Below are 27,847 nucleotides of genomic sequence, written 5' to 3' on the forward strand. Positions count from 1 at the left end.
TCTACCAATGACCCTTGGGTGGATTTGATCCTCCGACCCTTCGTTCAGAGCGGAGCGCTCTAACCCACTGAGCCACAGCTGCTTTCAGGATCACTAGGACATGAAGCACTGAGAGGCCACAAGCTTTGCAGTAACAATGAGCAAGGCATGGGAGCCACAGAATAAGTTACAGCACTAGGGCTTTGCCACCACATGGCCACAAGAGCAGAACGGATTGATACATCTTCACAGTACGAGATCCATGGAAGAGAATGAGAGTGACGATATGCTCGGCATGCCGGGTGGACTGCTCCCACAATGCATTCTGATTGGCTGGCACATTGTGGGGTTTCCCACACACTGATTAGCTCCCATGTCTGAGCCAGATTATACGCCTCATCGCTGGATATTGCATAGGACCACTGGTTGCTTTCCATTTCGGTTACGGATATTGCGTTGAGCCAGTTATTGTGACAACAGATAATTGAGAATTTACTGTGTTGGTATGTTATCAACATCTACACCAATATAACCCTCAGTCCCACTTTATTCAGCATCCTGTCTCTATGTTTTCTTTGAATTCATCCCGCTGGCTCAATTTAGTCTTAGGAGTGAAAGTGTGGACATCTCTTGTTCAGATTCACATGTAAGCTTTCAGACGTAGTTATTTCTCTAACAGCATAAAATATGGATAGATGGTTAAAATGTGATAGCTGTAGCAGCTGCAACAGCAATGCAAGCAAAGGAAATCAAACAGCTGTGAAGAAAAAGAAAACAGACCTACCTAAATATCGGCAATACAAAGGAAGATTATGTGCTTTTTGGATTTACTTCTGTGAACTCTGATCTTCCGGATTCTGTGTGCTTCTTTTGTGGGAAGAGATTGGCCAACAGTAGTATGAAACCAGCTCACCTCCAATATTACCTTCACACAAAACATCATTATTATGTTGGCAAACCTGCAGTTTTTTTTTTAAAGAAAACTTTCTGATTTTAAGTGTTCCCAGACAACAGTTAAGAAAGCCTCCACAAGATCAAGCAAAGCTCTGGAAGCATCTTTAGCTGTATCTTTATTAGTTGTTAAAGCTAAAAGCCAATACTGATATTGCCAGCTGCAGTTGTGATGGCTGAAAAAATACCAGATAAAAAGGCAGCTGACCAACTAAAGGCTGTTCCTTTGTCACACCAAACTCTTTCTCGAAGGGTAAACGAAATGAGTACAGATATTGTTGATAAAATTGTGAATAAGCTGAAAACAAGCCAGTCTTTTTCACTTCAGCTTGCTGAATCGACTGACATCAGTGGACAGGCTCAAGTTGTCTCATTTGTGAGACACATTGATGGAGATGATATAAATGAACATGTACTTTTTTGCAAAAAATTAGAACATGCAATTGGAGAAGTCATTTTCAGTGTCATTAATCAGTTCTTTGCTGAACAAGGGCTTCGTTGCTAATCATGTATTAGTGTGTGTACAGACACTGTTGCGTCCATGACCAGGAAAGTGAAGGGACTCATTGCATGGATTCAGAAGGAAAATCCTGATGTGGAGTGGACTAGTTTAGAGTTGTGTGGGACACTGAATGATGGCGTTAAAGTACTGTCATCAACTTTATAAAGTGAGGGCCACATAACGCTTGCCTGTTTCACAGACTGTGCAAAAGCATAGGGTCTGAGCACACAGAGCTATTACTGCACACAGAGTTGCAGCCTGTTGAGAGGGAGGGTACTCTTCAGGTTGATTGAGTTGTGAGATGAGGTAGGCTCCGTTTTATCTAAACACGGATCTCCTATTGCCACATTTTTTGAAACATTACTTGGCTTGCACAACTGGCATACCATGCAGACATATTTAGCAGACTGAATGAGTTAATTTGTCTCTGTAGGGCAGTGATACAAACATTGTCAACTTATATGAAAAAGTTGGTGGTTTGAAAATGAAAATAGAGTTGTAGAAGGAGATATGCTTGGGGAGATTTTACATGTTTTTCTCTGTCAGATGCTTAGTTTTCCAGTAACAGTGATAAAAAAGAGACTGTGAAACCAGTTTTTGTGGAACATTTGATTAACTATACCTGTGCTTTTAAATCCTACTTTCCTGACATATATGAGAGATCTGTACAGCTGGATTGGGTTAGAAATCCATTCCTCCTGTCTGAAAATGATATGAAGAAGCTTCCCATTTGCATTCAGGAAGCATTGTCAGAAATGTGTTCAGACCGTGGCCTCAAACTGGTATTTGAAAGCTCAACCCTAATGCAGTTTTAGAGCTGATAAAACCTTCAGCCCATTGGGTCTACCTATCTTTGTGAAGCATCTTTCTCTGCAATGAGTGTTATCAAGTCAAAACAGAGAAACAAACTAAATGTAAACCTGGAACAAAGCTTGATTACTGCCTAGCCTATCTACTACTCAGAATGGCAAAAATCTTCGGTGAACATCAACCCCACATTTCACATTGACGTGTAAGTAATTTTCAAGCATTTTTATGTTATTAGTCCCCTACCAGTGAAACCAGTTGGGGACTATAGGTTTGCACAGTTCCATCATTATGTCATTCCGTCTGCAATTTCATGTCTACACTGTAACTTCCATATGCAAGGACAGATTTCAACATAACTTCACACAATTGTTCCCCATACCACGACAGTGTGTCGCATGCAACAGCCAGCCAACTACTCCCAAACTCAAGGTCACACTTGGGGCTCAGACAAGGTCAGGTGCTGTCATGCTTGACCCCTAAAGACTGACGTTTGATGGTCGTCAGTTTCAGGCCATGTTAGGTAAAGTCCTAATACTGGCAATCGTAGACAGGCTACAAAAAGCAGGATTTTTTTGCTTTTCTTTTTAATTTCATGCTCATTCCTTCAACTTGTTTCATGCCAAGACACATAATTCATATTAATTTTAGTGATTTCTGTGAGGTTATTTGGTGAAAATAATGTATTTTCCAAAATTTTCATATTTTCTTCCTTACGTGAGGGGTGACTTTTTATATCTATGACGGTTGATAGTGCGGTAATCATTAGACATATGAGAGTGAAATATACATATTCAGCTGTGTAAATTCAAGCTCTTGAAATCTATTAAACCAGAATTTACCTTGGCGAAAGTTGAAAAATCGGACCCAAAATGCGGCTGGGGGAATAGTGAGGGTGGGAGGTTTACGATCTTTAAGGGTTAACAGCCATACCTACATTCGTGTCTGCTCTGTAACTTCCACATGCTTGAACAGATTTTGATATAACTTCACACAATTGTTCCCCATACCATGACAGTGTGTCGCGTGGAACAACCAGCCATCTACTCTCATGGTCAGTTACATATACAGTATAAGGTTATCATCCGGTAGGGGACTTTGTATTGCATGGCAGTACTGAATGCATTTGTTTCATTAGTCTTTTTCCTTTTGTATACTGAATATTAGTTTATTATCCAGCACTCAAGTTATGCAATATTTCAATATAATTTGCACTGTCATTCTACATATTGAGTTTAATCAGTCATGGGGAACGAAATGGTAGAAGAAGGTGCCAAGGGGTACAATAGGCAGAAAAGATTGGACAACACTGCCATAGATGATACTAAGGTCAGGACCTCCGTTATTACCCTTTAACACTGTCCAACCTTATGATATGCTTTTCCATAGCCATGTGTGCAGCATGTAGTATTCATTTTGAATACCATATTTAACACATGCACCTCTTCCGTTCTCCTTGTTCTTTGTTTGTTTTACTTTCATTGATGCGTTGCATCTTCTTCATAAGTTCAACACTACATGACTTTCCCCAGGACATTCATGAGCTCATCCTCAGTGAATTTTCTACTCTCTCTCCTACTTTCTTTTCCTTTCTGTTTATTTGCATATTGAATTGCAGTATATTTAGATATCATAATAGTTACTGTGGACATCATGTATTCCCCCAGGTGAGGATGTGGAAGGGCTAGGGGGAGAAGGGCAGCTAGGTGAAAGTCAGGGTAAACGACGTGCCCCACCTTCTCCCTCATCTACACCAGCTGAAAAGAGGAAGCGAAACAGTAGTGATGATTTCCAATCATGGTTTGATCCTGATTACTCTGAGGTGGATGTGGAGTTGGACACCAATCTACTCCCAGAGTGTGAGAATGAAACAGAAGCAGAACCACTAATGGAGGATTTCCAGTCTCCTTTTCTTAATGTGAGCTTACTTTGTCTTGTCATGTCTTGCTTTGCCATATCTTGCCCTGCCGTACCTTGCTATGCTCATAACATAGCATACCTTACCTCACTGTACCATACTTTACTGTTGGTCTGTGGGAGCATCTATCATCCACTTACTTTATGCTGCTTGCTTCTTCCTTTACTTCTTTCATATATTTTTCTGTCAGTCCTCCTCTCTCCGTATTTCTTCCATCCTTCATCTCACTTCATATACCCATACCCCAATTTCCAATGTTTCAATAATCAAAAATTCACTAGACCGAACAAAAGGAATAGAAGAACATTCCCACAATCTGAATAGCCATTGATTTGCTAGTCTGAACATACCACCCCTCCCTAGGTTTGAAACAAGCATGTCTGAACAGGATCTGGTGATGCACACAGCTCTCCATGTCCTCCCTCCATCCCCTCTCTTCTTCCCCCATCCCTCCTCCATCTCCCACCGCACTCATCACTGCCAGCGTGTCTCCCTCTCCATCCTCCCGCCCTCCCCCACCCTTGGTTGTCCAACTCCCCATCCCCCCACCCTCCCCCACCCCAGCTTGTCTCCTGTGTGTGTGTGTGTGAGAGAGAGAGAGAGAGAGAGTAAATCAGTAAGTGAGTGAGACAGTGAGTCAGTGAGAGTGAGTAAGTCATTGAGACAGTGAGTCAGTGAGAATGAGTGAGTCAGTGAGAATGAGTGAGTCAGTGAGAGTGAATGAGTGAGTCACTGAGAGTGAGTGAGTGAGTGAGTGAGATTGAGTAGGGAGGGGGTAGTAGGGCAGTTTTGGCTTTCTTGTCTCCCTCTCTGTCCCCCCACCCTCCTCCGCCCTTGTCTGTCTCCCTCCCCATTTCCCCACCCTCCCTCACCCACCCTTCTGTCTCCCTCCCCATTTCCCCACCGTCCCTCACCCACACTTGTCTCCCTTCCCCACTACATCTTGTCTCCCTCCAGTCCCCCCACCATCTCCTATTCCTGCTTGTTTTCCTCCGCACCCCTCTTCCTCCCCCCCATCCCTGCTTGGCACGGTGCCAGCTGCCTGCTTGTCACTTGTCAGTTGTTCTGAAGCATCTCACACTGCACGTCCCACCCACCGTCCCTTCCTGCATATGTGATGTTTAATGTTTCTTTTTTTAGCAGTAGTGTTGTTTATGAGGATAATAATACCTATGGTGTTTCTGTGTCAGTTTCTAATGACTGAGTAAGGTATATGAGAGTTTGGGTTTGGTCCTGGATTGCATTTTTGGCATTTCTTCAGTATCTTATGGGGAAAATTGCATCAATATCTGACATACTTGCTGACTGAACACTCCCACTGGTAAACAACACTGCCGAAAATAAAGGTATGGGTATACAACTATTTCCACTTCAGGTGATTCTACACTGAGTGATAAACTAAAAGGTCTCCTGTAACTCAGGAAACCATTTACAGTGCTGGGTGATAAACATATAACTAAATAACGGGGTGACCTGGAGCCTTCTTTGGTGCCCCTGTTAACAGGGTGGAGAGATGCACCCAGGAACCAAATCTCCACAATATTCCCAGCATTTTTTTCTTGCTGGGTGCTGTCAGCCTCATGAGAACATCGATTCACAGCCTGGCACTGCCCTACAGGGGAGATTGCTTGCATGTGGCTGATGGGTCTGCTTGATCAGACTGGGAACACAACAGCAACAACAACCATACCTTACCTTAACTGAACATAACTTACCATGCTTTGCCTTGCCATACTCATTGTCATTGCAGAGTCTTGGTCATACCAGCTTATTACTTTTTTTTTTTTTTTTTTTTACAGTTTTCACAATCTCACCTAATCTCTTGATCTGTGCTGCACCAGTCTTCCTCACACTAATTCATATCCTTTCTCATATTTTTTGTATTTACTAATTTAGTCCTAGCTGCCTGTAGGTGGTGGATGCTGAATAAACAGTTGACAGACCAGTACCATAGGTGTCACACTACTTCCTCCTCACGGCAACACCACGGACCAGTTTTTTTCGACAGTTCTGCCTGTGTTGATATAGACTGGTGTTTACACTTGACACCACCACTGACACATGCATCTTTCTTACATAACTGAGGTTAAATGTAAATAAAATAAACTAAGAATCAGACATAATACAGGGATCCCCATCAAGACATGCAGTGTAAGCAGTCAGAGTGAGCATGCACTTCACTCACTGCTATCTGTGGCCGCCTGGTAAACTAGTCTGGCAGGCATGGGAATTTCACATACCCTTACCTAATTTTGTTTGATTAAAAGGGGTGTTAGACCATCTAATGCCAGAAAATTGATAGTGTACCTATGCATATTCTAGGCTATCTTTTATAAACATATAGATACATTAAAGAGTAGGTTGTTTGGGCAGTGTATTTTATTTTAATGATTTTATTTTATTTTATAGACAAGAAAGATCGAAAGGCTGAATACCTGTAAAACTTGATCTTTCTGAAGAATGTTGAACAAAAAAACAAATTCAAGGTCCATTCATATCAATATACCTGAGCACATTGCAAAGACTGGAGGTCCTAGGAAGTTGGAAAAACTTACTGAGGAAGGAAACAGTTCTTGAGCTGGCCAGTTATGTGCATGGAAGGCTGAGAGTAGCAGTTAACTCTGAGAGTTGGACAGAAAAGAGATTGAAGAGTACAGTATAACTAGACTGGTGCTGCATACCTAATGTAATGAGGGAGGGATACCAGCAGAATTAAAAAAAAACAGTGACCATAATAATAGTGATAGAAGAAAGACAGAGATGTAACATTGTTTCAGAGAGAGAAATGCCTAAAGGAATCATTAAGTCTACACAGGATCCCCACCCAAACATTCCAATTTATGTGACTTTAACTCTCTAAAATCCTCTGAACACAGAAAATGCATGACATTAAAAAAAAAAAAAAAAAAAAAAAAAAAAAAAGGTTATTTACATTATTAATTTTATTTTATATTATACAGCAGGAGTGGGGAACCTTTCTCCTGTTAAAGGCCATTAGGATATTTTTAACATCATTCATGGGCCATACAAAATTGTCAACTTAAAATCAACTGTAGCCTAGTACATAATTAATATATATATATATATATATATATATATATATATATATATATATATATATATATATATATATATATGTATCTCTCTCTCTCTCTCTCTCTCTCTATTTATATATATCTATATCTATCTATCTATCTATCTATCTATCTATATATATTCATTCATTCATGAGTATTTGAAACTGCATTTATGAATTGCCTCACGGGCATGATCAAATGGTCTTGCTGGCTTTAAATGGCCCGGAGGCCGGATGTTCCCCACCCCTGTTATGCAGTATCTGGTGGTAAAGTGCAGTAGTTTTCCATCGTATTTTAGCAGTTGTGTGTTTGTGCGTTCATGCGTGGGTGCGCGCATGTGCGCTCACGTGTATATGTTTGTTCTTACCTAATTGTATCTACAGGAATGAGTCAAGCTCTTACTGTCCTGTGTCTTAAACCATATTTATCGTACATATCTTTAAAATTGTGAATTGTTTTGGCACACACCATTTCATTCGGTAGTGCATTCCACTGATCAATTGCTCTATTTGGGAAACTAAATTTCCTTACATCTTTATCACCTATCTTCTTATGCAGTTTTTTGCAGTGTTCTCTCGCTGATGCTTCCCCATTGGTTAAGTAATCATTTATGTCTATTTTCTCCTTCCCTGATATCCATTTATATAGCATTATCATGTCACCTCTTTTCCTTCTCTTCTGTAGTGTTGGTAGATTCAGTTTATTTAGTCTTTCTTAGTAGCTTAGATCCCTTAAGCTTGGTACCCATCTTGTAGCGGCCAATTGAACTTTTTCAATCTTGTCTATGTGTTTTTTGAGATGAGGACTCTAGACTACTGATGCATACTCCAGAGTTGTTCTGATGAATGATGTTATTATCTTTCTTAGCATGTCTTCATTTATGTATGTGAATGCTATTCTCATATTGGCAAGCAGTGTATACATGTTCCGTACCTTCTCATTGATGTGGTCAGCTGGAGATAGTCTGTTACTGATAATCACACCTAGGTCCTTCTTTCTTTCTGATGTGTGTAGGGTTTTATTTCCTAACGTATAATCCCAATCAGGTCTTCTTCCATTTTTACCAAACTTGATTACATGACACTTGTCTACATTGAATTCCATTTGCCGTGTATTACTCCATTCGTGAAGTTTATTTAATTCTTCTTGTAGCTCTTTACAAGAGTCTGTGTCAGTAATTCTCCTTTGTATTTTTGCATCATCTGCAAACATATTTAGATAGCTTTCATTTCCAGTGTTACTGTCTATATCATTTATATACACTAAAAACATAACTGGTGCCAGCACTGAGCCCTGTGGTACTCCACTATACTACATTTTTTTATTGAGGCAAATTTTCATTTGACAGGTTGATGATGACTGGCTGAATGTAACATGTCCAAAAAATATTTACTAGCCCAAGTTTCCCCATCAGATATTTGTTGTCAGTTAATAATGCTACATTATAAAGTAATGTTGCATTCAACCAATAATTACCAATCTGTCAAGTTCATCTTTGCCTCGATAAAAAAAACGGAGTATAGTCACCTCTTTCCATGATGAGTAATTTCCCCTTAGTACTGTTCTCATTTCTCTTTTCATGAGAAAATCTTGCACCCAACAATACAGTTTGCCTCGAATTCCTGCTTGATGGTACAGTTTCCATAAAAGTCTTTGGTGTGGTACTGTGTCAAATGCTTTCTTGAAATCTAAATAGATACTCTCCACCCATCCTTCTCTTTCCTGTAATGTGTCTGTTACTCTGTCATAGTAGCTCAACGGATTAGTAACACATGATTTTCCTTCTCTGAAACCAAACTGTCTTTCTGTTATCATATTGTGTTCTTCTAGGTGATTTACCCAAGCTTTTCTTAAAAGCTTTTATAATACGTTGCTTACAACACTGGTTAGTCATACTGGTCGGTAGTTATGTGGATTTTGTCTATTTCCTTTCTTGAATAAGGGAACAATGTTTGCATTCTTCCAAATATCAGGTAGTTTACCTTGGCCCAAGGATTTCTTGAAAATTAAAAATAATGGTTTACTTAATTCCTTTGCGCATTCACGTAGCACCCAACATGAAATTTCATCAGGACCATTTGCTTTTCCTTTGTATAATTTACTTAGCTCCTCCTGTATTTTCTTTTCTGATGTTTGTATATCTGGTAGTGTGTGTGGGCATGCATGTTCCACATAATCCCTCTCAAAATTTTTTTCCTCGGTAAAAACTGATTGGAAATTGTTGTTTAGTGCTTCACAAATATCCTTCTCTTGTGTATAGGTGATTCCATCGTCCGTAATGGATTGTATTTTATCTTTTACTTTGGTTTTGCTTCTGATGTAGCTGTAAAATAGCTTTGGTTGATCACTACTTTTATTTATGAAATCCTCCTCAAACTGTTTTTGGGCTTCCCTCCTTATTCTTGTATAATCGTTTCTTGCCTGTTTGTAATTATTATATGCGCTTTCACTATTGTGTCTTCTGTATGTATTCCACAACAAATCTCTTTTTTCTTTTGATTTTTTACATTCTGTATTGAACCATTTCTTTATTTTCTTTTCTGCTTCTTTGTGCTGTGGGATGTACTTCTGGACTCCTATTTCATAAAGTTCACAGAATTTTTCATATATAGCATTAAAATGATGTCCTCTAAGCTCCTTTTCCCAAGTAATTTCTAAGAAGTACTTCTTTAGGTCATGATACTTTCCCTGTTTATAGTTTAGGCTGTTATTGTAACTTTCATTGCTGTTAACTATGTCATATGCAGTCCTAAAGTAGGGGAGTTTTTCAAGAATACTCCCCCAGTATCCCTGCTTGTCGTAAAAGGCGACTAAAAGGGTTGGCGGAGGGTTAGTGTCCCTCCCCGGAAAACAACTAACTAAAAAGACAAACAATAAGCCTCGGACAAGGACTGACCAAAAGATGACGACCAAGGACCGGACAAAGGACATGGTTATTGGAACTTGGAATGTAAGGGGAGCAAATGATGAGGTGAAAGAGAGAGAGAGATTGTCCAGGTGCTTGAGGGTGCGAAAATTGATGTATGCGGAATAACTGAAACGAAATGGAGAGGTGAGAATTGGAGTATGGATGGGGTATATGTGCAGGAGTAGGTGAGAATGAGAGGGCATAAGAAGGAGTATGTATAGTTGTGAGTAAAAGATGGAAGAAGAGCATAAGAGAGTATGGATCAGTTGGGTCAAGGATTGTGTGGGTAAGATTGAAAGTTGGAATACAAATGTGGTCGATTGTGTGTGTGTAAGCGCCAACACAAGATCGTGCAAGCAGAGTGAGAGAAGAGTTCTGGACAAATATGGAAGTGTGCATGGAAAAGTTTGGAAGGAATGAGAGAGTGTTTTTGATCGGTGATATGAATGGTAAAGTAGGGAATGTGAAGGTGGATGGAATAGTTGGTGAGTGGGGTGTGCCTGCTGAGATAGATGAGAATGGCAGTGCATTAGTTGACATTTGTGCTGGGAGGGGGTTGGTGATAGCCAATACCCTCTTCAGGCACAAAATGATCCACAGGTATACATGGTGAGTGATGAGAAGGGTGGGTGGTGAACTGAATGAAAGGAAGGCAATGATTGATTATGTGTGTGTGAATGAAAGGATGCGAAAATGTGTAATGGATGCAAGAGCTTATAGAGGTTGGTGGAGTGGACTTTCTGACCACTACTTGGTGGTGGCCAGAATCAAGGTCCAATTAGACTGGAGAAATAGAAGAAGGGAAGGATAGGAAGAAGGAGTATTTGTAAGGAAAGTGGAAAGGTTACAAGAGGATGAGAAAAGACAGAGTATAAGAGAGAAGTGGAGGAACGATTGGGCAAATATGAATTGGAGCAGATGGGGGACGTTGAAGGTGTGTGCAGGATATTTACAGAAGAAATATGTACAGCATGTGATGTGGTGTGTGGGTTGAAGAGAAGACGGAGGGGTGTGCAAGGAACAGCGTGGTGGAATGAAGAGGTGAGACAGGCTGTGGCACAAGAGAAAGAAAGCATACAATGAATGGATGAGAAATAGGGGCTTGGAAGAAGTTGAGAGGCAGAAGAGAGAGTTATATGTAGAAAGAAAGAGAGAGGTGAAGAGATTAGTAAGAGAGAGTAAGAGAGCAGATGAGGAATTTGGAAGGAACTTGAGTGTAAAGTGGATGGACTGTAAGAAAATGTTCTGGAAAGAGGTGAAAAGAGTAAGACAGGGTGGAAGTGAAGTTAGCAGGGGAGTGAAAGATAAAAATGGTAGATTACTAGTGGAGAAGGGAGAAAAAGTGAGCAGATGGAGAGAACACTTTAAGGAGTTGTTGAACATAGAGGATGGAAGTAATGCAAGTATAAGTGGCTGGGAGAAGGAGGGAGGTGAGAAGACAGGAAGAAATCAGTAGGATAGAAGTTGTTGAAGCAATGAAGAAAGTTATATTAGGGAAAGCCCCAGGAATTGATGGAGTGTGTGGTGAAATGCTGAAGTATGGGGGAGAGATAGTAGTAGAATGGATGTGGAAAATGTGCAGATTGGCCTGGGAGGAAGGTAGAGTCCCGGAGGATTGGAAGTCAGGTATAATTATTCCCTTGTACAAAGGAAAAGGGGAAAAAGAAGTGTGTGGTAATCATAGGGGCATTTGTCTTCTTAGTATAATAGGAAAAGTGTATGGTAGGATACTTATTGACAGAGTTAGAGAAAGAACAGAGGAATTAGTTGGAAAAGAACAGGGAGGCTTTAGGAAGGGAAGAGGTTGTGTAGATCAGATATTCATTCTTAGATCTTTAGTGGAAAAGTTTCTATAGAAGGGAAAGAAGTTGTATGTGGCTTTCATGGATTTGGAGAAAGCATATGACAGGGTGGATAGACAAAGATTGTGGAAAGTATTAAGAATATATGGAGTAGATGGTAAGTTGTTGATTGCTGTGAAGAGTATATATGATGGTGCTAAGGCTGCAGTGCGGGTGGATGGTGAACTGAGTGAATTTTTCTCTTTGGAGGTTGGATTGAAACAGGGATGTGTCATGTCTTCATGGTTGTTCAGTCTGTACGTGGATGGGGTAATAAAAGAGGTACAAGGTAGGGTAGTGGATGTTGGAGTGGCCCTGGTGAGAGAGGGTAGTGTTTGGAAACTCCCTGTACTGTTGTTTGCAGATGATATTGTGTTGTTGAGTGAAGACGAAGGAGAGCTGCAAGGCTTGGTGGATGAGTTTGGGAGAGTGTGTAAGAAACGGCATCTAAAGGTGAATGTAGGGAAGAGTAAAGTGATGGTCTTTGAGAGAGGTGAAGTCAGTGAATGTACAGCGAGATTGGATGGTGAGGAATTGGAAAATGTGAGTACGTTTAAGTACTGTACTTGGGTAGTGTGATGAGTAAGGATGAAGGTTTGGAGGGTGAAGTGCTTGAAAGGGTACATCAGGGAAGAAAGGTTGCTGGTTCCTTGAAAGCAGTGATAAGGAGCAGGGAAGTGAACGTGGAAGTGAAAAAGTTACTACATGACAGTATTGTGATACCAACTCTAACGTATGGAAGTGAAACTTGGATGTTGCTGGAAGGACACAAGTTAAGAGTGAGAGCAATGGAAATGAGTTATTTATGAGGAGCCTTTGGAGTCACATGGAGAGACAGGCTGACAAATGAGGATATAAAGGAGCATTGTGGTGTGGATGTGGATGCGATAGGAAGCATTATGAGGAATACACTGAGGTGGTTTGGCCATGTGGAGAGGATGGAGGGTGATAGACTGACGAAGAGAGTGTACAGTGCTCGTCAAAATTATCGAGCGCCTACTGCTGGGTGCGCAATACTTATGGCCAAAAAAGAATCGCCCATTTTGGGGGGTAAAAATTGAGCCACAAGTTTCCGGCGCTAGCATGACGTCACGGTAGCCTGAGGCCTTCCGACGCGCTGGTTGGTTCCTGCCTCAGTTGCCCACGGGCTGCCTGAGAGAGAGGAACTCTGCTGCGTCTCCCTCTCTTTTTGCGCCATTTTTTACCGAGTGTCCCGCAGTGTTTTGGCTTTCGCCACCTTGTTATGGTACCTACCCGTGAACTATCGAGTGAAATCATATCCCAGATCATTGCTCTAAAGGAGGCAGGCCACTAGACAAAGGAAATGAGTGAATTGGTTGGTGTGGCTCGATCGACAGTGTGTTGGTGGTGCGCGCGGTTTCGGGTGGAAAACAGTGGTGAAGTTCGCACAAAGAAACCGCAGTCTGGTTAGCCTAGGAAAACTTCCTCAAGATCTGTTAATGTTTTAAAACGTGCAGTGGAGTTTAATCCTCGTGTGAGTGCAAGGAAAATAAAGGAGAGCAACCCGGAAGTATTTGGTGAAGTGTTTGTGAGAACAGTGTCTCGTAGGGTCCATGAACTTGGTTACACAAGTCACAGGCCTGTGAGAAAGCTTCTCACCAAGAGCCAGCGACTTCGTAGGCTTGCCTTTGCTAATGAATATCTAAACTGGGGTGAGGAGCAATGATTGTCAGTGTTGTGGTCTGATGAGGCAACGTTTAGTGTCACCTGTAAGAGAGGAGCACATGTGTACCGGCACAAAGGTAGTGACCCACTTGACCCACGGTATGTGGAAAGTACAGTTAAACATCCTGATTCACTCATGGTATGGGGTTGTTTCTCAGGGAAGGGTTTGGGGAAGCTTGTTGTACTTCCCAAGAACCTAAGAGTGAATCAGGATGTTTACCTGGAGCTTCTGTGTGATCATTTACCAGACTCCTTCGAGCTAACAGGTGCACGAGTGTTTCAGCAGGACAGTGCACCTGCTCACAAGGCCAAATCAGTCACCAATTGGCTTCATGACTGCGAGGTATCATTCATGAAAGAGTGTCCAGGAAATAGCCCAGACCTCAACCCGATTGAAAACCTCTGGTACCTCGTAAAGAAGTTTCCAAGGGAAGGACGTGAGCTCTCTGCCTAAGCTGGAAGCTGCCATTCGTGACTCCTTGAACAAAATACCCCTCCAGCACCTGAGGAGCCTCGCCCTTTCACTTCCAAGACGTCTCAGGTCCGTGAAGAAGCGTAAAGGCTACCTTACAAAGCACTAAAGGTAAATAAAATTCATTATTTATATGTTTTTTTCAATGTTGAAAGGTTTGTTTCTTAGGAGGGACGCAGGGCGCTCCATACTTCTGACGAGCACTGTGTGTGAGTGAGGTGGAGGGGGGAAGAGGGAGGGGGAGGTCGAGGATGAGATGGAGGGATGCGGTGGAGAGGTATATGAGAGAGGAGGGTGTGAGGTGGGAGCGTGGCAGTGAAATGGCGGGGGACAGAGCGACGTGGAGGCGATTTGTTTGTGGCCACCCCAAACAGGATTGAGGCGTCTGGCAATAGATAGATAGATAGTCAATATCGTTTTCTTGCCTAGTAAATATGAGATCTAGCATTGAGGGTACATCGAGTCCTCTTTTTCTGGTGCTTTCCCTTACATGTTGCATCAGGAAAAACTCTTGCACGAGATCCAGGAGCCTTTGGTCCCAACAGCTTTCTTGGCTTATTATATCTAGAGTATTCCAATTTATATTTGTATTAAAATCTCCAGTTAGTATAATTCTTTCCGATTTCTCTTCCATTTTATGTAGTAATGCTCTTAAACTCTGAATTGTACTCTCTGCCAGGTCCTCATATTTGTCACTTTCCCATGTGTTTGATCTGGGTGGCATGTACAAATTGGCTACAATTACTTTCCCTTCAGATGTATTGATCTCTGCTGCAATCAGTTCTACTTGTGAGGGTATATCTAGTTCTATTTCTTTGACTTTTAGATTTTTCTTAGTTAATATTATAATTCCTCCCCCTTTTTTTAAGTTCCTATCTCTTCGCCATATATTTTATTCCTCTAAGTTTAGGATGTCATTTGATATCCTTGGTGTTAATTTTGTTTCAGATAGGCATATTAAATGTGTGTGTTTGTGTGTGTGTCTGTGTGTAGCTCCAGCAGTAACTTTCAACTTAAATTACAGTGTTTCTAATTTACTGTACATTCAGCTGTACAAGACAGAACCGTTACATAGGTTAGGCACACGTGACTGCTCTACAGTACTGTACATTTGTGATTAAGGCCCCTGTACAGTCAGCAAATGAGTATGCATAAGAAAGCATGGAGACAGTTTGGCATACCTAATCCTTGGGAAACTGATTTTGAAGTGAAGCAATGCGATTCTTTCAGGATAAATTACAAGAAAGATATTGAAAGATGTTGAAGGAAAAGACATTGGATGTATAGTGTTGTGTTTATGGACTTGGAGTAGGCTCGTGATAGTGTGGATTAGGAGGGTTTATGGAGTGTGTTAAGCATATATTGTATGGTACAGGAAGATGTTTGTTGAGGGCAATAAAATCCTTTTATGAGGAAAACATGGCATATGTGAGAATGGAAAGAAGCTTAGCGATTCATTTGGTATTACTGTAGGTGAAAGATGGGAATGTGTTTCATCACCTTGGTGTTTCAGTATATGTGTAATAAGGTGGAAAGTTTACCCCACAACAGCAGAGTCACTTGGGCTTACCTCCAATTAATTACATGAAATTATCCTTATCTACCCACCCCTGATGACTTAGATTACACAACTCCTGCTTGTGTTAAAAAAGTCGCTAGTATTGTATTTACCATAGCTTACATTCATCACAGAGGAAACGTAAAAATATGATACACTAGAATCATTGAAGACACCTGTAATGAATACACAAAATTAATGCATAGCCATCCACCATGCAGAAAATCAGGCTAAGAATCATAAACCCAGTTGCTGGTTTCATACCCCTAACTCATGTACCAAAATAGTAACATACTGGTACCCCACAATATTCACAGTTTCCATCATACCACATGTGATAAATGTCTCACTTGTTTGAGTACAATAATGCAGTTGCATACCTACACTACACCCTCTTACATTTCAGGAATCTTTTTGTAGTGTAAAGTTTGGAAGATATGGCAGAGTTTATGCTTAAAAATAATGATATTGACTGTTTTCTTTCACCACTCCCCCCAGTTTACACTTGGCAAACACGGTTTTGTATGACATTTCTTGTATAGCAGTCCACCAGCTTATGTAACACCCTAGTCATTATTTGCCCGGCTTCCCAATCCTCTTCTGTGCCTGCCTAGGTAGCAAGAACCAACACCTTGAGCCGTGAAAACCTCCCTGGGCTACTTCTTGTGACACTGCCACACTGGACCAGACTCCTGCCTAAAATAGGCAAGAATCCACAGACTGACACAACAGCTCTGGCAGCCTACCCACAATGCTCAGCTAATGTATACCCAAATTTTGGCAGGAAAGGGCACGTGCTTTTAAACTCAGCCCATCTAACTTCATTACAGTCACCCACTGAGACTTTGTACATGCCCACACACACACAGTCCTCACACCCTAGACACCTTAAAGCACCGTGATTACCGTTCTAAGCTCTCCTTTCTGATCATCCAGGACCTAATCTCTCAGTTGCACTTGTACCTTCCCCTTGTCTGTCCTTCACTGAAACAATCACCGACCCAGCCTGGTCTCCCACAGTTGGTTTCCTGGCCATCCACTCTGATGCCTCAACATTCCACTTGCACTGACTATTTTGCCTCTCAGATGCTGCATCCTCTTTGACTTACTCAGGTGTCTCATTCCCACCTAGCCCAAACCTTGTCAGCACCTCTTTCATATCTGGCATTTCCATCGACTGGTCCTCGGTTGCTCCAGGTGCATTCTCCTTTTCGTTCACCTCCTTTTCTTCCTCATCCCACCGTGGCCACAGATTACTTTTATGCAGTACCATGCAAACCCCAGGTCCACCAACAGGACCTACCCTATACTGTACACTCCACCGCATGGGTCAGTCACCTCCATCGACACACACGGCTCTTCCATGTACAAGGGTTGGATCTTGTTCCTTCCTGTAACGGTATGATTCCTCAGTAGTACTTATGCTGGCCCACTTCTAGTGCCTCGGTCCACCCCTGACTTTGATATCTCCACTGATTTCCCACTTTGTAGTTCTCTGCTGCAGCCCAAGCAGTCCGTTGAATCTCTCACAACTTCTCCACCCACTGACTATGACTGTGACGACTCTTTTCCTTGTCCAAACAAAACTGATTCAGTGGCAGATGAGGCTCCATACCAAATAACAGGTAATGGGGAGAGAAGCCCATCATCAGACTGGGAGTACTGATGTATATTGCCATGAAACTGGATGGGTACTTTGGCCATTGTTCCTTGTATTTCCTGTTCATGGTTGCCAGCATACCATGTAGTGTGTGATTAAACCACTCACAAGTCCGATTGCCTTCGGGATGATAAGGGGTGATATGAGACTTGACGATGTGGTAATAGTCACACAACTCCTTCACCAGAGCAGAGCATCAGCCCTGATCACTATGCAGCCTCTCAGGAACATGAAACCAATGACAAATCTCTTCCTCCAAGATTCTACCTACTGTGGAAACCTTTTGATTCTTTGTTGGAAAAACCAATGTGAACCTGCTGAATTCGTCAGTAACAGTTGACTCATTCTCTTTTCCATTCTTGACTGGATCTAGCACTGTGAAATCTAGTGACACCACTGCCCAGGACCTACGTGCCTCCTATGTACCCAGCTGGGTTTTTGCACACACGCCTTCCTCCTAAACCATAACATGTACTTTTCATCTGCTTTCATACCTCATAACATCTACTAGAACTCTGGACAAAAAAAAATGGTCTTTTAGCAAACTGTCCTTGTAAGACACTACCTGATACCCCCACTGGTCATGTGCCAACTGTAATACCTCTTTCCTCTTATCCACCAGCAATGCTGGCCTCCAGTTGCATTGATCCCAACTGGCCCTCCTTCCAACATATGATCCCATCCCACATAATTAATGCCTTCCTAAACCACCACCACTTTTTAAATTCATTCCTTTGCAACTGAACCCACAGGTCTGCATCATCTGGTCATCCTATCATCTGCCACCATAATTTTCCCCAAACTGGACAAACCATCTGCTCTTCTTGCATTTGTTCCACTGTCATTTTTCCCCACCCTGTCATGGCAGCCACGTGTACAGAGTCACCACCATCCTCCTCATTTTCCCGCACTTTGCATACCTCCTCTTCATCCTCCGGCTCCACTTCATGTGGCCTACGAGACAGCCCATTTGCATTCCCATTCTCCCATACCAGTCGACGCTAAATCACAAAACAAACCTGCTGATATCAGCCAACAACCGACTTTCAACTCTCCTGAGTTTTGCAGTTTGCAGATGAGCCAACAGATTTTTATCTACTCACACTGTGAACTGATTCCCCCCTCCCCCTTGTTTTTTGTGCAAGAGAGAATTAACCAAAGGCCAGAACCCACAAATTGTATCCTCCAAGAAAAAACAGAAACAAAACAACAGAGAGCCAAATTCAAGATCCATTCATTTTTTGTTTGAATTTTGAATAGGAAGTGTAGTGTTTAATGTGCATGTAGTTTAGTGTTGACAGTTAGAGGAACTTGCATTGGAGAGCATGCAAGCCTACTCTCTATGTTACTGAAACACTGAAAAAGTTCAGCAAAGGGGGGTGGTCAGAAGCTGGTCCCGAGGGCTGATGAAACATGAGCTCCAGCTGTCTGTGTCATCAGCTTTCCATCCACCTTGAGAGTACTGCCCTGCTCGACTGGTGTTACAGTCTACTCCCTGCTTGAACTTCTCTGTCATATGCCACTTTAAGGTTAGCAACTCTAGTTTCTGAGAGCTATAATTATGCATGTTTCGCTCTGACATCTGCAACCTCCGATTTCCATATGCAGCTGGATGCAGCAACCCATTGTAGCGCTGAGACAGTACTGCCCTTCGTCCATCAAAATTCACGTCAATCTCCAACTCAAAAGGCGTCCCATAATCTACACTCTTCCACACTGGTACCTCAGTCAGCATCTTTTTCATTTTCTTGAATGCAACTGCATCTTCCTTTCCCCAGAGCTTGGTCACTTCATCCTTTGATTGTCCACACATTTGCACATGCAAAGGTGCTACAATATGAACTGTCTATAAAATGAATAGAATGCCACAAAAGCGTGCACTTGCCTCATGCTCTGTGGGGCTGGCAAGTTTTTGACCACTTGGATCTAATGTGGGTCAGTGTAGTACTTATTTCATCCTTTGACACCATGAACCCTAAATCTGCACCTGAGACTCCAGAAGTTGGCATTTAGAGGGATTTAGTTTTAAACCATGTGCCAGCAGCATATGCTCCACCCTTCCCAAGTGCTCCATCTGGCCCCCCAAAAACACTAACAGATCATCCAAATATACCAGATGAGTGATAATCACCTGATCACTGAACACATACTTCACGAAGCACTGGAATGTAGCAGGACTGTTAGTTAACCCCATGGGACATCTAATATAGTGATAATGGCCAAAGGGTGTGACAAATGCAGTTGTTGGCTGATCTGCTTTCCTCACTGGACTCTGATGATACCTTGCCACCAAATCAAAGGATGAGAAATGTTGATCCCCTGCCAAAACATCCAAGGTTTCCTGAATCTTTGGTAGTGGGAATGCATCCATCACTGTAATGACATTCAGCTTGTAGTGATCTATGCAAATCTGCAATGTGCCATCTTTTTTCATAACCACTGCAGTTGGTGCCTCATAAGGGCTTGTGCTCTCCTCAGTGACCCCTTGCTGTAACAGCCCTTTCATTTGAGTATTAACCTCTGTGGGAGCAGCAGGTGGCAGATGATGATAAAGCAACTTAATGGGTACTTCGCTTGTTAGGTGGATCTCATGCTTAGCTCCAGCAGTGTATCCTATTTCCTGCTCGCTTTTTGCAAATACCCCTCAATAATGATAGAACAGCAGATTCAACTCCTGCAACATCTCAGGGTCCAAACTATTCTCCTCCACCTGAATACCTAGCTGCCTATGATGTTCTCTAGCCATGTCTACAGACAAACACCCTCAAGCCAAATGGTTACCAATCCGTAACCTCCGCACTTCACGACCATAAGAGACTTTTTTGCAACCTTCTACCCACTGTGGCCTCAGTCCCCAGATTAGTGACAAGCAGCAGCCCTTTACCACTTTCAGTTCTTATGTAACCTGGGAAAAGACACAACCCAACTGACACTGAATACCCACCCCCCATCTCAAAGGGCTCCAAATGTACACTGTTGGCATCCACCTCCTTCAGTCCTGGTACTAAGACTTGCATTACCTTCTTGTAGCCTGCCAGGACCATTAGGTCTTGAGCTGGATGGATCACAGCACACCCTAAAGGACTCAGAATACCACCAGCTAAGACTCCACCACTTGAACATAACATCTTCCCCTGAAGCTCATCTTGAAACTCTCTCTTAAACAAACCTCGCCAACCCTGAAGCAGCCCAGCCAAAATATTCATTCCCAGTAATACAGCTACGTCTGTACCTTGCAGCACACTGTCACCCCCCACTGGTACTCTTCACAAACAACCCACAGTCCTGAGTCACTTGTTCCCCTACTTGGACATCAGCCTTCACATAATCCAAACACGAGATTGCATTCCTATTGGCATCTGTCACTTTTATATACAAAATGTACAAAACCACTTCCTGAGGGAATAGATGCTCCTTATACCAAGCCTCTGTGACCATGCTCAGCTCTTCCTCCAAGTCTGCCAGAGCCCCAACCTTCACCTCTTGTACTTCAACCTCAATTTGTGGAACCTTCCCAAAAAAACTTTACTTTATCCCCATTATGTTCAGTATGGGGTAGATGTGTTGCCACCAGGAAATGACTACCTCTGCCCTTTACCTGTAGGTCATAAGACTCTCCTAAGAACTCACCCAGCTCACTTGGCTTGGCATTTCCCACTGAGCTGAAGTGTTCACACTTACACTCCAAATGGCCCAGCTGCCCATATATACAACAGAGTGACTTTGGTGCACTGCTTTGTACCCCTCTTATTAGTACAGCTTCCCATCACTCATTTACCTTTTCCATTCACCTTCTTCCCTCCACACATGCTTCTCAGCCTGACATTTCCCACCACCTTGAAATGTTCACACTGATACCCCAAATGGCCCAGCTGCCCATGTATATAACAAAGTGACTTTGGTACACTGCCTCGTACCTTTCTTACCAGTACAGCTCTCCCATCATTCCTTTGTCCTTTTCCATTCACCCTCTTCCCTCTGCGCATGCTCCTCATCTGTTATGTGATCATCCACCTCTTGTACCAGTCTCTCCCAGAGAATAAGCCCATCTTGTTGACACCATTTATCCATCTTCACTCCAATTCTCCTGTCTTTCAGATTCCAGCAGAACCATGTTTGCAACAGCCACTCCCTCCCTGCACCTTCCTTAGGTTTTTTTTCTCTGCATTGGCTCTTCCATTTCTGCTAGAGCATCCACAGACTTCCAGACACCTTCATGAGGCAACTACAACTTTGGTTGAAATTTCCCCTTGACCTCTAAATATGTTAACTTTGGCCCAAATGCCCTCAGCAAACAGTCAGACAGTTCTTTTACTGTTTGCATAATGCACCTTTCATTGGGATCAGTGCTGGCTTTACGAAAATCTACACAAATACACGTACAGTATGTCACAGCCTCCTTAGCTTCCAAGCCCAGTTGCTGCAAACATTCCCTTGCATCCTTCATCCATCCCTCTAGGCTGTCTGCACCTTCCCCCTTCCGAGAGTATGTTTGGCCTGTTTGGGGATGGGCAAGTATAACACACCCTTCTCCTGTACAGGATTTGCCATTTTGTTACACAAATTCAGTACAGTACTGCTTAATTGTACCACCAGACCATTCAGCTCTTTCACATTGGTCACATTATTCTCCATTCCTCCACTCTCCACGGAATGGGAATCATCTTCACCTATTTTGTAAAGGAAACTCTCCATTTTACTACGTACTGGACCCAACCAAGAGTCTGGAAAATTTACTGCAGTAGTGATCTCAGGGTTAGAACAAACTACACTCTGCTACCATCTTTAATAAAGCAGAAAGTTTACCCCAAAACAGCAGAGTCACTTGGGCTCACCTCCCCTTAATTACATGAAATTATCCCCATCTGCCCACCCTTGATGACAGATTACACAACTCCTGCTTAGGTTAAACAAATTGCCAGTATTTACCATAGCCTGCATTTATCACCATGGAAACTTAAAGAAATCATACACTAGTATATACCTGTAAAACTCACACAGAATTAATGCATAGCCATCCACCATGCAGAAAATCATGCTGGGAATCATAAACCCAGTTGCTGGATTCATACCCCTAACTCATGTACCAAAATAGTAACATACTCCACAATATTCATAGTTTCCGTCGTACCAAATGCAGTAAATTCCTTAGGCCACAAGCAATAAATACCTCACTTGTTTGAGCCCAATAACCTAGTCACATAGCCACTCCACACCCTCTAACATTTTTTTTTTTTTTTTTTTTTTTTTTTCCCATCATGAAGTCCATAAGATATGGCAGAGTTTATGCTTAAAAATAATGATACTGGCCTTTTTCTTTTACTACAGGTACTTGCCTATGTTTACCCCAGGGAAGCATGGTTTTGTATGACATTTCTCGCATAGTAGTCCTCCAGCTTACATACCACATTAGTCACTGTTTGTCCGGCTTTGCAGTACTTTTCTCTGCCTGCCCAAGTTCCAGGAACCAACACCTAGAGCTGCCAGAATCCACTTGGGCTGCTTCATCTTGTGATTCCACCATGTTGGACTAGACTCTAGTTTAAAATTGGTGAGAATTCACATACCGACATAGCAGTTTTGGCAGCCTGCTCACAACACTCAGCTAGTGTATTCCCAACTTTTGGCTTGCAAGGATGTGCGGTTTGAAACTCAGCCCATTTCTCTTCATTACATATGTATGGATGGAGTAGTCAAGGAGCTGAAAGTCAGGACAGCTGGTACAGGAAAGAAACTGAAGTTTAATTAAATGATAACATATTGCAACTTTTAACTTGCTGCTTGTATGCAGATGATGCTGTTTTGATGGCAGGAAGTGAGAATGATTTTGCAGAAGATATTGAATAAGTTTATTAGAGTTTGCACAGGAAGAAAAATGAAAGTGAATGTGAAGAAAATCAAATATTGTTATGTGAAAGAAAACAATATAACAGTGGTTTAAGGGGGTATGGCAATGAGTATAAAATAGAGAGGGGAAGCACATTGAATTGCCTGGTGCAGGTGGAAGTTAAAGTGCATGAGGACTATAAATATCTGGATTGATAACTTAAATATGATTGGATCAAGTGTGATGTTAAAGAATATGACTTCAGGAGAGAAGAGTAATTGGAGAATTTGGTTGTAATTTGAAGATTAGGATGGTTCATCAGGAGGTTAAGGAAATTATGTGAGTCACTTGAGTATGTGGAAGAGTTTTATTACTTGGGAGTCATGTTATATGCTGGAGGTGAGGCTGGAGCTAGCTCTGTGGATAAAGTGAGGAGTGGTTGAAAGAACTTTAGGGAGCTGTTGCCTCTTTTGACACTGAGAGAGTTCTCCCTTCATTCTATGTGATCGATGTATGCAACATGTGTTAGGAATGTAATGCTGTATGGTAGTGAGACCTGGGCAGTAAAGGAAGAGGGTATCCACATGCTCAAACATACAGAAATGACATTGGTTTGGTGGATGTGCTGTGTGTCCATGATTGCAAAGCCTGGGGGGGCTGGGTTTATGATGGAAGGGTTAAGAGAAAGGATGGGACTGTAATGTATTGGTGTTGTAATGAGAAGAGGTAGATTGAGATGGTTAGAGCATGTGGAGAGGATGGGGGATGACAGTTGGGTGTGGAAAGTGAGAAGCATGATGTTAAGGATAGGGTTGCAAGAGGTAGACCAAAAGAGACCTGGGACAAGGTCATAGAATGTGACCTCAGGGGGACTGGGTGGGGAGGCTGCCAGAGATTGAGCAATGTGGAGAGCAGCCAATATGTAACTAAGGCTGACGCATGCAAACATGTCGGAGCTTTTATAAACAAAACAAAATGAAATTATTTTACTGTCAGCAGTCTTGTATGACAGTAAAACCTGGACACAGGGTGATAGAGAACTTGTACAGTAGTTACAATTTGTAGATATTACCTTTTTCAGAACAGCTGCCTACCTAAGCAGGATGGCTGATGTACAGTATGTAACAGAGAAATTTATAAATATTTTGGAATGGAAGAAAGGATGCTAGTTGTGAGATGTGGAATTGCAGAATGGATGAAAAAATACTTTGAGGTGGTATGGACACATACGAAGAATGCACATGGTTGGGATGCTGCAGATAATCGTTGAAAGAGAGACTGAGAATAATGATGGTAGAGGCAGACCTCATGTGGTATGGAAGAAGACAGCATTATACTGCATTGATGAGAGAGAAGAAAGAGAGAGAGGAATTTGTGAGAGTGTGAAATGTATGTGAGGATAAAGTAACTTGGAGGCAGTTCTGTCATGGCCATTCTCTGCTATGATCTCTGGTGGGGGATTGAGGTTGGGGGTTGAGGTGGTAATAGGGGTTGGAGGGGTGGGGCTGGGGTGTGGGTGCAGGTAGGGGTTAGGGTAGGGAGTGGTGGGGGCAATTGTGGGAGAGTGAGGGGTGGTTGGGAGGATGGGCTATGGGGGGGCATGGGGGTGGGGAGGTTAGGGTGGTGGGAGGGTAGGTGCAGCAGAGGGGGTCAGTGCGGGGTGTGTGTGGGTGTGGTGGTAGGGGTGGGTGGGATGGGAGTGGGGGGGTGGGGTGAGGCAGGACAGCATATGCAGACATCTGTCTTCTAGGGGTTAAGAAATAAGAGACAAATAAGACGTCTACAAAAATCTCATCCCAGAATCAGTAGTGCAAATGTGATGGACACTGTGAGAAGATGGTGAAAAAGGGAAGGTTGGATCCATCGGCATATGAGTCACAGGGACAATTTCATGCCACAGAAGGTCACTGGAGAATAGGAGGAAGAAAGTTGTGGAAGAACAGAACCATGAGGAACACCACTGTTGGTCTTAGAATTTGAACTGTGGCCATCCACAGCCAGGGCTATAAATTGACTGACTTACACTGGAGTATCCATTGTATAAGTGTAAATTCAGTTTCATTTTGTGGCTGTGACTTGGGAGAGAGAGAGAGAGAGAGTTCCATTGACTGCCAAGCTAAAGAAAGGAGTTTGCAGCCCTCATCATGTATACAGGTGGTTGGTGTTGTTGATCAGTCCCAGTCTGTCTGGCCAAGCTGACCCATCAACCCCTACCTGGTTGTCCTATGCACTGAGTCAGTGTTCCCACGCAGTTGGCAGTGCTTTGCCACAACAAGGCACAGGCACAGGTAAAAGTTTGGAGATTTGGCTCATGGGTGGATCGCACATTTGCAGCTCCATCCAGTTAATAGGGGTGCCACAGTAGGTTTCACATCATCCCATAATCTGATTATATGGTTGCCAACTAGCATTGTAATTGCTTTCCTGGATTACTGGAAGCCATTAGGATTGTCACACAGTATAAATTCACCTGACTAGGAAAGAAGAGTACTGTAATAAAAATTGATAGGAAGGAAAGCGAGGAGTAGAAAGAGAAGAGGGCAGACACAGAGACAGAATGAGAAAGGAGAAAGAAGAACTACACAGTACTAGTATCAAGTAAGTTGATGATGGCCACCTCCACCCACTACCATGAACAGTGGAGTCTCTTTTATCCGAAATTCTTATAATCGTGATGTGCCATTAACCGTAAGTTTTACTAAAACGTTATCATTTCGATTAACAGCAAAAATCTGAATTCAATCTGAAAATTCAAACACGGCGGGCTTATTTCGCGCCACTAGCGTTAGTTTATGGTTGCTCTGCTAGTCACTAGAACAAGCATTGGTTGGTTTATTTGAGTGAAGATTTATTTAAGTTGACAGTTTCTATTACAGTTACAAAAGTGCAGTTACATACGTAGTTACTACAGTGTATTAAGTGTTTTGGTGATAGTTGAGTGGCTTTTGGGGTGCTGGTGGTGGTGGTGGGCTAGACGTTGCCAGAAATGGGTGATGGGTGAGTACAGTACTGTTCCCTTGTATCCTACATATTATTACTGTATCTTTTATCCGAAAAACCGATTAAATGAAACTTTGAAAGTCCCATGATTTTCGGATAAAAGAGACTCCACTGTATACAGGAATCTGCAGTATACTGTATTTACACTCTTTGTACAGTGATCCCTTGGTTACAGCAGTTTCTGTTATCATTGGTAGATGAAAATATGCACTCTGCCATTATTCTCCATTTTTAGGCTAATAAACTTTCTAATCATGCATGTGAGCTGATTTCTGCCAACAATGATGGTGCAAAATCTGTGGTTTCTGATGGCCTCAAGGGGTTCAGAGATGAGTCCGTACACATGGAGTTAGTCTTAGCTGATGGAGACCACTAACTATTCACCCCCATCGCCTCAGAATCCCTTACTTCATGTCAATCTCAGGTGTCCATATAGTATGTGTTTCTTCCTTATTGTGCCTTTTTCATAATTTTCTATGAACCCAACCATTCCTATATGTGTTATTTCACTCTCATCTTAAATGTCGGGACCAACTGCCTAGCCCTGGGCTCCTACACTCTTCATGGAGCAATGTAAGATTGGATGATGGATGGATGGATGATTTCTGATACCATAACTGTATGTATTTAGTAGGTCCTAAATTGTTGTAAAAGGGAAAATTTAGGTTTACAGATGTTGTGCCTAGCACCAATTAGGATAAATCCTATAGGATCTATGCTTTCCTTGTCGCACAATTTCATTATCACGCACTGGGCATGGTACGAGTTATGCACGATAACCGAGGAACCACTGTGCTGCCATATATTGTATAGTACTTAGACATCTGTAATGTATAATTGATTTGTTCACAGAAAGTGTATGGACTAGCTGCTTGGAAACACTGGGTAACAGGAAAAAATGCAGAGTTGTCAGGTGTGTCTTCCTCCCGGTGCATGAAGTTGTTCTCTGAGGATCTCCTGACTATGAACTGCGAGGAGTTGAACTATGCATTATGTCTCTTCCTTAAGGACCTTAGAAAGCCCAGCGGAGAATCCTATCAACCTGACACCATCTTTTATTTACTGCTTGGTAGGTACTGTTACATTGCAGTATTCACCAGTGACTGTTTCTGTCTCATAAAATTCCTGGGAGGGACCAGGCAACGGTGGTACCATCATTATCATCATGGTCTCATTTTCAGCATTATTGCCCTCCTCCTCAGCAATACAGTAAACTCTCAGTTATCCATCTTTGCTATATCTGGCCCAACACAATATCCGGCGCTGCTGGCTTGGCTCTATTAATGAAATATCCAGTGAAATTATTCAATATCCAGTGCCAAAACAGGATGTAACCGGTGCTTCTATCCATTGGCATCAAGGCTATCAACCGGCTTGTAAATGGTTGCCAGTTGGTGCTGTACTATTATATTTTATCATTATTTTATTGTATTTTATGCTTAATTTTCATCTTTTACTAATGGGAAAGTTTTTAGGATAGAAAGTTGACCCATAATAACATAATATCTGGCTCAGTACCGAATATTGAGCTGATGTGGGTATCATGCAGTATCCGGCATTTTGCAATATCCAGCGTAGGGCTTGGCTGAATTACGCTGGATAATTGAGAGATTACTGTATTGTCACCTTTATCATGGCCATTGTCATAATTGTCATCGTTG

At 42.2% G+C, this 27,847-nt stretch overlaps 1 protein-coding gene across 1 annotated transcript in view; it reads left to right on the forward strand.

Moving 5' to 3' along the window:
- woc (zinc finger protein without children) overlaps positions 1-27,847 on the forward strand; it is a 125,329-nt gene that overhangs the window by 45,662 nt on the left and 51,820 nt on the right. Inside the window, exons 4-5 of the mRNA XM_080283384.1 lie at positions 3,907-4,157; positions 27,039-27,255. Of these exons, the coding sequence (XP_080139510.1) occupies positions 3,907-4,157; positions 27,039-27,255 (468 nt within the window). The remainder of the gene's footprint in view (positions 1-3,906; positions 4,158-27,038; positions 27,256-27,847) is intronic.

This window comes from Coenobita brevimanus, chromosome 97, assembly GCF_032717465.1.
Source record: "Coenobita brevimanus isolate Jiangsu-jjx chromosome 97, ASM3271746v2, whole genome shotgun sequence".
NCBI classification, from domain to species: domain Eukaryota; kingdom Metazoa; phylum Arthropoda; class Malacostraca; order Decapoda; family Coenobitidae; genus Coenobita; species Coenobita brevimanus.